This window comes from Lutra lutra, chromosome 4 (assembly GCF_902655055.1).
Source record: "Lutra lutra chromosome 4, mLutLut1.2, whole genome shotgun sequence".
Classification (NCBI taxonomy): Eukaryota; Metazoa; Chordata; class Mammalia; order Carnivora; family Mustelidae; genus Lutra; species Lutra lutra.
In genome coordinates, this window is record NC_062281.1 from 37,950,092 (window position 1) to 37,962,373 (window position 12,282).

The window sequence follows — 12,282 nt, forward strand, 5'->3', positions numbered from 1 at the left end:
AACTGCCCACCCTTTGGACTTAGCGCCTATTCATTCCTTAGGGCCTCAGCTTAGAAATCCGTTTCTCAAAGTCAAATACCTAGTTGGTGACGGAGCCAGGACTTAAATCCAGGTCTTCTAATTTGCAATTCTCCATTAAATAGTGCTTTCATTTACTTACATAGAGTGATGCCATTGCCACGGAGTTGCCCTACACTGTTGCAGCTTTATGCCAATTGTGGGCAAGATGCTCTTTGCTTTTTCTTCCTCTTTTTTCTTCTTAAGATTAAGTTTCATAAGACTTGCTTTTATGAACTTTCTTCCTGGAACGTACAACAGTCTGATGCATATCCTTTTCAAACCACTGAGAATATTACTTATAAGATAATCTCTAATCATAAAGGGTCAGGTTTTTGTCTAGTTCTAAATTCCTCACGACAGAATATACTGGAGCTAACTGTAGCAATTTTCTTTCTGCATAAAATGCTGACATATTATTGAAGCTGTGATGTTTACTTTCTAGAAACTGGATGAAATTTATTTACTATCCCTTTTGCAAAGTGTCTTAGCAGGGTCTTACGAAGTTGACTTTTAAACCAGCTCTTTAAATTTAATTTCATTAATATCAAATTCTACCTGAAAAATGGTTAATGTCAAACAAAGCAAGATCAATTGTGAAATATTAGGTAACTTGAAAAATCCCAGGTGAGGACAAAAGATCTGTGATTACAATGTCAAAAGCTTGGTGAAAAATTGCCTGAATTTGATTGTCTGCATAAATTTCCATTCCCTAAAGGTTCCACATTTCTGTAGTGCTAAGCTTACCACAAAAGTAATTTTTATGAATGTTTCAGATTCAGAGGAATTAACCTTGTCGAAAATGCTTCTTCCAGTGCTGAAAATACATTCTTTCATAATTAGAATCAAGAAATGATTTCTAACTTGATACTATTAATGAAACTCAAATTAAAAACATTTTTGTTACTTACAACTCTATTTTCTAAGATTTCCTGGTTTCTGACTAGGTAACCTGTGCTTGGAATAGGCAGTCTTCCTATGCATTTGCTAAATTCTTGCAGGAAGGGTATTCTTTTCATTGCTGAATTCCACATATAGGTGAAATTAAGATCCCACACCTCTACTATATTTTTACTACTTATAATCAATAGGTAATATAAAAGGAAAGCAATTATTCTTAAAGAGCCCACATGACCTGGAAATAGAACATATAAAGTATAAAAACACACTATTATTATTAAGCACACAGAATAATAACTGGAAAAGACAATGAAGCTACTGTTAAAATGTTAATAGAAGTTATCAGTGTGATATGATCATGGGTGATGGCATTCTCTTTATTTTCCCACTCTTCAGTGAACAGATAGTATTATTAACAAAAACAAAGAGAGAAAGCATTCACAACTCTTTATAATATAAAGAAGGAATCAGAATGTTGTTGTGCTATGATTATAATCTTGTAAAGGCATACACTATGGGCAAAAATAAAGGTAACACGGAAAAGAGAAAACAGCTGATTTGTGGGATGTTACAAAGGATGGATGTTTTTTTCTCTTTGTTAGTGCCAGACTGTTGTTTGGGGAGAGAAAAGAATGGATTATATAAGAGGAGTAAGATAATGCTAAAGCCAGTTCATCAGGAGAACTGGAACAGGACATTGAGAGTGACAGACGGCAAGATAGGCCTGAGCCCATGGTACACGCATTATCATATGACCCAAGAAAACTATCCCACAGACTCTGATTTAGTATCTTTTTCTTGTCTTTTGTCGGACAGAAAGTCTTGACTAATAGGGACATGTCAATGAGAAGATGGGCTGAAGAACAGGTTACCAAAGCCAATTTTTTTTCCTACTCTTAAGTTAGTAGACATATTAAGCAGACAAACATTGAAAACAAAGAGTCTGGCCCTCTTTTGCCACTAATCAGATATCCTGTAGGAGGAAGCTGTGCGGACATGATATAGAACACACGATGAGGTCTACAGTTCTAGGATTCTTTATGGCCAAATACAATGTAGAGCTACCTAGAAAGCCTGTGGTAGAAGTCATTTTGGTTAGCCAAGTTTTTTTTTTTTTTTAAATGTCTACAGGTATTTTAAAGTTGTTTTTTTTTTTTTAAAATCACTTAAGATGGGTGTCTGGGTGGCCCAGTCAGTTAAGTATCTGCCTTTGGCTCAGGTCAAGATCCCAGGGTCCTGGGATTGAGTCAGGCAACAGGCTCCCCACTCACTGGGGAGTCTGCTTCTCCTCCCCCATTTCCCACCCCAGCTGTGTACACACACTCTCTCTCCCCTTCTCAAATGAATAAAATCTTTAAGAAAAAAATTAAGCCACTTAAGAAATATTTCCAAAATTTACCTTTTTAGAAGGAGACAATACGATTTATTTAACCTTTCTCTTAATGTCCCAGGGTTATCATTAACACATATTATTTACTGCATCATTAAGAGTCTGTTGAAGAATTAATGGTTCTTTTCTTTATACTTTTTTGCTCGGGATGGCTCTTTTTTTTTCTTCTGGTAGTTTGTTTTTTGCACTTTTTGTTTTTATACTGAAGGAACAGGTTCTTATCAGGAGGGCTCACAGAGCTATATTATGCATATAACACAGAATTTTTAGTATGCAGACTTTGCTATGTCAGCTTCTGTCTTCTGTCCTATTTCTCATCTGTGGTTTGTACAGATGCAGCTGCTAGCCAGCTGAGATACGGCTAAGCAAGGGGTCACTAGATACGAGGACTTAATGACTGTTTCCCAGCATAATGTCACTATTTCATTTTTTTGCCGACTTACCTTTGGTCATCGGCACCATTTTGACTGCTGTTCAGGACAATTCTCCAAAGATCCGAGGATACCAGTTTCTTTTGGTCACTCACAAGATTGATATCTGGCAACTGTAGCTCACAAACTTTGCTTTCAGACAGACTGAATTCTTGAAATGCAACAAAAACCTTCTGGAGTTCATCCCAGTATTCCAAACTACAAGGAATCTATATTAAAATAAAGATTTTAGAAGTTGCAAATACAAACTATGATACAGTTCTATATTTGTTGAAATGCAAATTAAACCATCAAAGTTATAATATGAATAAGACTTTTAGAAAGGGATGTCTGTAAAAGACAGTAGTTCAGAATTTCTTTCATAGTTATATTTACCCTGTTTACCTACTTTATTTTAAAAGACCCATTCAAGAATATATGAAAAAAGCCAAGAAAGTTTTTAAATAAAAGAGAAAAAAATGAGGAACAAATATGTACCAGGTGTTAAGTTTATTATAAGGCTATAGCAGTTAAAAGATAAGGTTTGAGTAGTGGCCTACAAATAGAAGAAACAGAACAAAAAAATAGTTTAAGATGAAGTACTGATAAATCTTAGTATGTCAGGCAGATACCATTTCCAACAAGTAGGGAAAGACCGGAAATGAAGCTGCAAGAACTGTCCAGCCATTTGGTAAAACCAAAGTGGGTCCCTACATCATTCCTATATGAAAGTAGATTCCCAAAGGATAAAAATGTTAAAGGCCAAAACGAAAGCAGAGGAGAAAAAAAATTGGTTAATATTTTTATAATAGGGCAGCTTTTTATAAGTATTGCATGAAACCCATAAACCTCACAGAACCACAGTGGATAAAATCAAATTAAAAAAAAAAGCAAACTGGGTAAGATAGGTGATATTCTATGATAGTTCCAGGAGTAACTGTTGTGGTAGCAGAGAGAGCTTACAAATCAATGACAAAATGATAAATAAGCATGTAGGAAAAAATTTAAAAAGGAAGTATGTTGGAAAAGGCAATTAGCGATGGGCCCTGAACTTCCCTGCATGTCATTGCTAGGTATGACTAGAATGCAAGGCCCTGAAAGCTGTTAACTGGAGCCAGTTCTTAGGTTGTGTTTCCAGAGAACAACCCTGAGGCATGTGGGAAAGTCTCTCTGCAGGACAAAGAGAAGACTCACTCTAAAGGAGTGGATTTGACAAGCTCCATGTTCCTTGGCTGTCCCACATACCCACTGCATGCCTACCATCCCCGAGGGCCCTTTTGCATTGCCCTTGTGGGACCTGCGGGCAAGAGGAAACAATACAAACATGATGCTCATGTTACTTGTTGTGCGCGGAGTAATAATGTTCTTTGTTTCTGACCCATGAGTCTTACATCTTCTGCCAGCAGCCACGGAACACTAACAGGCTGATTTATTAGCTGGTATATGGTAAAATCGCAGACTCTGACACTAATTAGTTCACAGCAAAATAAAAGTAATCAGCCAGTAAGCCTGAAAAGATACTCAACTTCACTAATACGTAAATTCAAATTCAGATTCACAACATAGTGTTTTTTATTTGTTACTCTGGCAGTTTTAAAAGACGGACAGCTCCAATGTCTGCACGGGTAAGGGAATAAGCATTTCCATCCAGCATTTTTGGAGGGCAATCTGGCAATATCACTTAAATGCTTGGAAGTATATGTCTAAGAATTTGTTTACAGAGATTCCAATACAAGTGTGTATTTAGTTCAGCACTGGCTATATTAGTAAGAAATTAGAAATGACTCAGATATCCTTTAATAGGGGATTAGTTAAATATCACATGCAGATCTATAAACGGATTACTATACAACCACTAAAATGAATAAGGAATATCTATATATACTAACACAAAAGACATCCAAGGTACATTATTAATTTTTTAAAAAAGCTTTAAAATAGAACATGTGGGTTATTCCCATTTGTCTTTGGAAAAAAAAAAAAAAGGACTGTCCTCAGGTGCGTCTTTTCTTTCAGAAGCATTCCCTAATTACCATCCTCAGAGCTGATTGCTGCCTCTTTTGTGTCACTACTATATCTAATACACTCCTCTATCATAAAACTCATCACACTTTGTAATTCCCTATTTACATGTTTGTCTCCTTTAGTCAACTCTAAGATCCTTGTACAAAAATGACACATTATGTAAAAAAATTTTTCTTAGCATCTAACAGTTTTTGGACATACTAGGATCTTAATAGAAGCTTCCCAAATGAATAGATTTCTCCTTTTCTTTTCTAAATAATGATTCCTAATCTTTCAATGGGAATAAATGTTACCTCTCCACCCATAATAGTTTCTTTTCTTTAAAGAGGGACTTGAGCATCGGTGTGTGGAGAGATGCTTACTGGGAAAAAGGGGGAACAAAATGGATATGAGTAAGAGACAGGGGGATGCAACAGAAGCGTGTGTTCTCTTTACTGATGAGGACAAGTAACACATTCATAGTAATCCACTTTTACCCACCATTTCTTGAAATTCTCTCTCCCTTCATGCTTTCCATGACCCACATTTTTCTAACTTTCCCTTCTCTGGGTCTTTGTTCCTATATTCTCTCTCAGCCTAAAATACCTGCATACCCCTTCATTTCTTATTGTCTCATATTTAAATCCTTCCCATCTATCAAGGTCCAAATGAAATACCACCTTATTTTGAGCCTTTTCACCTCCCCAGATGGAGAAATGCTCTCTTTTTTTCTGAACTCTAATATTTTTTAAAAAGGGAATCTGTTTCATAGCTCTTATGTCTGTATACCTCATGTTATAGTTATTTCTATACATGACATCTTCCCTGGTAGGCACATTCCTTGAGGGAATGATTTCCATTTGGCTGAGCTTTGGATTTTCATAGCACCTGGCAAAGTGTATACAGTGAATGTTCAAAAAAAAAAAAAAGTTGCTGAATGAATAATTCATGAATGAATGAATGAAGGAAGGAATATACACAAACTGGGTGATTCAGTCCTTCTCTGGCACATTAAAAATTCTCCACAAAGAAGTACAGAAGATGAAAGCATGAACTTTGGAGTCAAACCTAACGGGATTCAATTCCTAGCTCCTAGCTATGAGTTCTTGGGCAAATCAATTTCTCCAACATCATTTTCTTTATTTCTAAAAGGGAAAGAGTAACAGAACTATCTCAGGAATTGTGAGAATCAAAAGAGACAAAGCATCTCATATAATACCACATAGTAAAAGCTTAAAAAATGTTAGCCATGAATTACTTATCCTTCTCATGCTCAAAGAACACTTCTGAAACTTGGGCATCTTTACCAGGATCAGTGAGTTTGTGATAAACAGTCTTACTTGCCAGATTTCTTAACGATGGGCTGGGCTTGTAAGAAGAAAATAATAAGCCTTGAACCTGGATAGGCAGGAACACTGTAATCATAGTTCAATACAGTTTTCTGCTACACGCCTATTAAAACATGGTCCTCCATGTTGGCTATGACTTGAGAGATAAAGGACTATCTCATTGCTTATCTCCCCTCTTGTTTTTCTGTAATGCAAACAATACAATGTAAAGTTCAAAATTATCTTCTTGGTAGGGAGGTTACACAGAAAATACAGTGAAAAGAAAAGACTTCTTTCTGGTATTGTCTCCAGAAGTTCTCCATTAAAATTAATATATAATAGCTTACGAAAATTGGCTGTCACATTGGGAAGCAGAGTGGGGCTTTAAGGAAAAAAAATCTAGTAATTTTTGATGTGCAAGGCGAGGGTTGGAATAAGTCCATAATATAAGGCAATCCAAGCTGGGAACCATTGTGGGAAGCCATGAGGCAGTTTAAGGGCAATGTAAGTGGACTGTACCAACACTGGCACTTAGGGGAGGAGGAGTTATGAAGAGTTCAAAAAGAAAGACTTGGAAGAGAGCCAAAGACAAACTTTATTTAGTTCACAACTTTGTGTGAGGCTGGCTCTGTGGTTACATACTTCAATTTGAACATTACAGACAACTCTGAAAATTCAGAAAACAATAGAAAACTACTAGAGAAATAAATCCCCAAATATCTCAGCTATGTGTTTGTTAGGATTTGCCTTTGTACACCCTATTTTTCTTGGTTAACAAAGGGATATTAATAAATTCACTCCAAATAAACTTCTGTTGAAAAAAATCGTACTACATTGGATGTCTGTGAGTACATTTGCTAAAGCATATTTGATCCCTTCCATCATTACAAGGATGTATTTGTCTTTAAGACTTCTGATGGAAAGCTAAAATGAGCATAACTAGTATTTTAAAGGTAATTTTAGTCAATTATCCATTCAGATACACAGAGTCATAAACTTATAAACCATACAGATAGAATCTTTGTGTTTTAGGGGCACCTGGGTGGCTCAGTGGGTTAAAGCCTCTGCCTTCTGCTCAGGTCATGATCCCAGGGTCCTGGGATCGAGCCCCACATCAGGCTCTCTGCTCCGCAGGGAGCCTGCTTCCTCCCCTCTCTCTCTCTGCCTGCCTCTCTGCCTACTTGCGATTTCTCTCTGTCAAATAAATAAAATCTTAAAAAAAAAAAAAGAATCTTTGTGTTTTATTTCTCCACCTTAAAATGTCTTTCTGGTATGGCACTCCCATAGGATGAAATCCTTAAGTCATGGCTCTACAATTTGAGCAACTTTTTAATGAATCTGAGCCTCAGTTCCCTCATTTGTGAAATGCAGGTAACAAAAACTATTGTTTTTAGGCCATGTTAAGGATTTTTGACTTTACCTTCACATCAGTGGGATATCTTTGAAGGTCAAATGGATGTTTCTTTTAAAAGCTTCTGGATGTTGTATAGGGAATGGATTAAAAAGGGGCAAGCCTGGATGTGAAAGGACCAGGCAGGAAGTGAGTACTGTGGTCTATATCTAGAGTATGGTTGGTGGCAGCAGAGTGATGTGTGGGAGATTCTTGGGACATAAAACTTTATTGTCTGACTAAATACAAGGAGAGGGAGATGTCAAGATTGACTCCCAGGTTTCTGGCCCAAGCAACTGAGTGAGTGCTGAGGTCATTTACAAAGTTGGGTAAGACTCATCTGTCCCACGGGGGAGTAGGTTTGTGGTATATGTGGGGTAGAGGAGGGGAGATCATGAGTTCATTTTTAGGCAAGCTGAGTTAGAAGTAGCAATGAGTTATTCAAGTGGAAATCTGCAGTAAGGAGTTGGCTATTCTGAAGAGTAGAAGAGGGAGTTAATGTGTTATACATGGCTCTAGGTTTGCCCAGCCTTAGCCTTTTGTCTGGAGAGTATAATGGAAAGACAGAGCATCAGAGTTCAGGGTGTTTATTTGCAAGAGGGTGTTTTAAATGATGGATTAAGAATATAAACTGGCTTGGGGCACCTGGGTGGCTCAGTGGGTTAAAGCCTCTGCCTTTGGCTCAGGTCATGATCCCGGAGTCCTGGTATCGAGCCCCACATCGGGCTCTCTGCTCAGCAGGGAGCCTGCTTCCCCCCTTCTCTCTCTGCCTGCTCTCTGCCTACTTGTGATCTCTGTCTGTCAAATAAATAAATAAAATCTTTAAAAAAAAAAGAATATAAACTGGCTAAAAGGGGATGAGAAAACAGAGTGAGCTGATGCACAGGGAGAAAGAAGAGATAGGTTTCTATGTGATATTTACAGGTTTATACATAGTTTAACAAAGGACCATGGTGGAGCCTGCTGAGTGAGCAGGCTGGAGAGACAGACCACAAGTGAGATAAGAAGCTGGAATGAGTGATTGAGGAGGCAGAACAGTTTGGGATGACTGCAAGGTCCAGGACTTGCTGTTGGCTGGGTCATTTGCAAGGATGTTGATGTCAGTTGGGGGTGGGCTAAATGGGTGATGGGTACTGAGGGGGGCACTTGTAATGAGCACTGGGTGTTATATGTAAGTGATGATCACTAAATTCTATTCCTGAAACTAATATTACACTATATTTTAACTAACTAGAATTTAAATAAAAAATTGAAAGAAAGAAAAAAGAAGCCATGGGCCAGAGACTTCTGAGAATTTGGAAAAGTGATGAAAAAGTTAGTAGGCGACAACAACAAAGAGGGGTGGGGAGGACAATTAATTAGATGGAATGAGTCTCAAAGGAGCAGGGAGATTTTATACGAGGGTAGAAGAGCAAAGGCAAGTGGCACTGGTGAACAAAAATATCTTATCTCCTGACCTTGAGGTAAAAAGAGATGGAGGGAATGAAGTCTCCACCTTAGAGGGTTACAATGGTGCACAGAGTCCCAGGGTACAGCAAGACTTTTATCTAAGGTAAAGGGGCAGGGGAAATGCTTAAAGAAGAGATTGAGGTTTAGAGGAGCTCACAAATCAAGTGTTCCAGAGGGCTCAGTGGAAGGGTTTGGGAGGTAGAAAGAAGGTCGGTGAGAGGAGGAAAAAGGGATGCGAGTCAGTGTCTATCCATATAAGAGGAGATCATTCTTTGGGCTTTCTGCATGGCTCCGTTGGTTAAGCATCTGCCTTCAGCTCAGGTCATAACTGCAGAGTTCTGGGATGAAGCCCCATATAGGGCTTCCCACTCAGGACAGAATCTGCTTCTCCCTTCCCCTCTGCCCCTCCCCCTACTCATGTGCACTCTCTCCTTCTCCCTCTTTGTCAAATAAATAAGGAAATAAAATCTTTTATTTATTTATTTATTTATTTATTTATTTATTTATTTATTTATTTATTTATTTAAAAGAGGGGCTAAATCTCCTAGTTCAGGTAGTGACTAGGAGAGAGGGAAGAGAACCATGTGTTGAATATGAGTCCTGATTTAGGAGGGTTAGAGACAATGGTTGTGGTTCTAAAAGTTATGCTACTATTTGCTCCTGAGGTCTGGCTTGCATTGTGTGTGTTCTCTGAGAGGGATTCTTAAAGAACTCCAGCTATTTCTCCAGTGAATTCATAGCACAAAATCTGGTATCTGGTATATGCTTAATAAAGTTTTAAACTAATGAATGTAGTTAGGTGCTGAAAAGTTAACACTTTCACCTTCTTAAACAGTCTTCTATTCTACAACGATCTTGTTTTATATATACTGAGCCCCTCCATTTTATTCTGCAATCACATCCACTTTGAACAAACTTTTCTTTAGCTCACTAATCTTCCTTTGCCTTTCAGTTAGGAACTGACATTGCCCAGCTAATCTCTAGGTTAGTAGTACCACAATTAAACGAACAATTGAATGCAGTCATATTGTGCTTCATATGGTAGCAATTAATTATTCTCAAGGAATAACTCTGGGCTCTGTTTTGTGTGATTTATTTAAATAACTTTATTATGTGCTTTTAGGTCTGAAAGAGATGATGTGAATGATCTTTAGTTACATATCTATAACTGAGGATTTATTATTAATGCCTGTGCTGAATAACTTGAAGGAAAGAGGACTATTCCAAGGAAGTTTGGTTGCCAAAAAATAGTTTAGAAAGCTTGAATATCTAATACTGAGTCATGGGAAGTGGGAACAAGTAAATTGGTTTCACTGGAAAGCATTCCACATGTAACACATGGTACATTTCAAATGACTGTCAAGATTATATATATTTTTTATAACATTTTGTTTTCCTATCCATTATTTGACAGAATCTAAAAAATTAGCCAGCCATACATAATAAACTGTACTCTAAGCATATGTGGTCTTTGCATATGAATATATTTTAGGTTGTATATCTGCCAGTTGGTAAGAGCACATGTATTTTTGCATTTAAAATGTTATTCCACAATTTGTTTCCATTTGATGGCTAATTTGGGAAGATTTGCATGTGTGTTGGCTATTTAAAAATATTTCTGGTACAAAGAATATTTTGGCACTTAATTTGTTTTTATTACTTAATAGCACTGCCAAGACTATTAGCAAGGTTGCAAGTGCCCATCTGTCCTCATAGATAAATCACTCTTATTTCTTTGTGCAGGGCCTGCTGAAGCTGGGCCACTGCCCCTTTGCCCACACAGTCATAATAAGCAACCTAGGAAAAAGATACCGAGAAAGTGTCTTCCCTGTATTTATGTGAATAATAAAGAGTCAGTAGGGAGGAGGAGATCTAGCAAGTGATGGATTCCATCAGTCTTGCTTCAACTGTCTTTTAGTTTGTATTAGACAAAACAGAGGCAGAGTAGCTACATAGGGCTGGTTAGCGAGTATAAAGCTGGAACTTTCGTTCAGGATTAGTTTGTATTAGACAAAATAGAGGCAGAGTAGCTACATAGGGCTGGTTAGCGAGTATAAAGCTGGAACTTTTGTTCAGGACTAGTTATTAAAGCCTGGTTGTAGCAGAGGACATTACTTTCATTACTCTCCCCACCACATTTCCAGATTTCTCAGGATGCCAAGTCAACAGGTGAGTAGGAGGAAGAACAGCTGCTTTTTTCAACATCACCTTTGTTTTTGTAATAATAATACTGACAGCAGCTGTGGCAGAAGAAACTACCTTGTGAATAGTCCCTTACAATTTACAAAGATTTTTCTTATACACTACCTTAGTGAGGAAAATATTATTGCCATTTTAAGGATAAGTTAACCATGGCCCAGAGAAGTCAGGTATCATGTTCAAGAACACACATTTAGTAAGACAGACCTACTGGCTATAAATCTTACGCTCTTCAACTCATTTGACCCTTAAAGAAGAAAAACACACCTAATAATGTGTTACTTGCAATTTCCATGTTCCCATTTCTTTAAAGTGGATTCTTGGGAAGAAATCTGAATGTGGGATCCATTTTGATCTTTATCATTTATCCCAGTCTTTTTAGTTACTTAATTGGGCAAATGTTTTCTCTTTTGTTTCTCTCAGCACTTTGAATATGTTATTTCTTTCCTTCTGGCCTGCATGGTTGTTGATGAGAAATCAGTTGTTGATCTTATTGATCATCCCACATATATATGATGAGTCAAAAAGTTGTCTTTTGATAGTCTGATTGGGTTTGGTGTGGAAATCTTTGAGTTTATCCTACTTGAAGTTCACTGAGCTGTTGGATGTGTACACTAAGTTTCATCAAATCTGGGAGGTGTTCAGTCATTATTTCTTCAAATATTCTTTCTCTCTCTTTCCTCTCCTTCTAGGATTCCCATAATGCATAGCTTGATATACTTGATGGTATTCCATAGGTCTCTGAGGCTCTGTTCATTTGTCTTAATTCTTTTTCTTTCTGTTCTTCAGACTCAATAATATCAACAAACCTATCTTTAAGTTTACTAATTTTTTCTTCCCTGCTCAAATCTGCTGTTGAGACCGTCCAGTAAATTTTTCATTTCAATTACTATACCTTTTAACTCTGGGATTTCTATTTCATTCTTTTTTCTTTATAATATCTATCTCTTTATTGATATATTTGGTACAAAGTCATTCTCATATTTCCCTTTAGTCCCTTAAACATGGCTTTCTTTAGATTCTTGAACATATTTAAAATAGGTGGCTAAAGTTTTGTCTAGCAAGGTCAACATCTGGGCTTCTGAAGGACAGATTCTTTTGATTACTTTTCCCATCTATGGGCCATACTTGGTTTCTTTGCATATCACATATTTT

General features: G+C 37.2%; 1 protein-coding gene across 4 annotated transcripts in view; it reads right to left on the bottom strand.

Annotated features, from left to right (window-relative positions):
- The window catches only part of VPS13B (vacuolar protein sorting 13 homolog B), a 763,452-nt gene that overhangs the window by 104,517 nt on the left and 646,653 nt on the right, over nt 1–12,282 (bottom strand). For all 4 annotated transcript variants that reach the window (XM_047723595.1, XM_047723597.1, XM_047723594.1 and 1 more), the window contains one exon: nt 2,791–2,987. In XM_047723595.1, the coding sequence (XP_047579551.1) occupies nt 2,791–2,987 (197 nt within the window). The remainder of the gene's footprint in view (nt 1–2,790; nt 2,988–12,282) is intronic.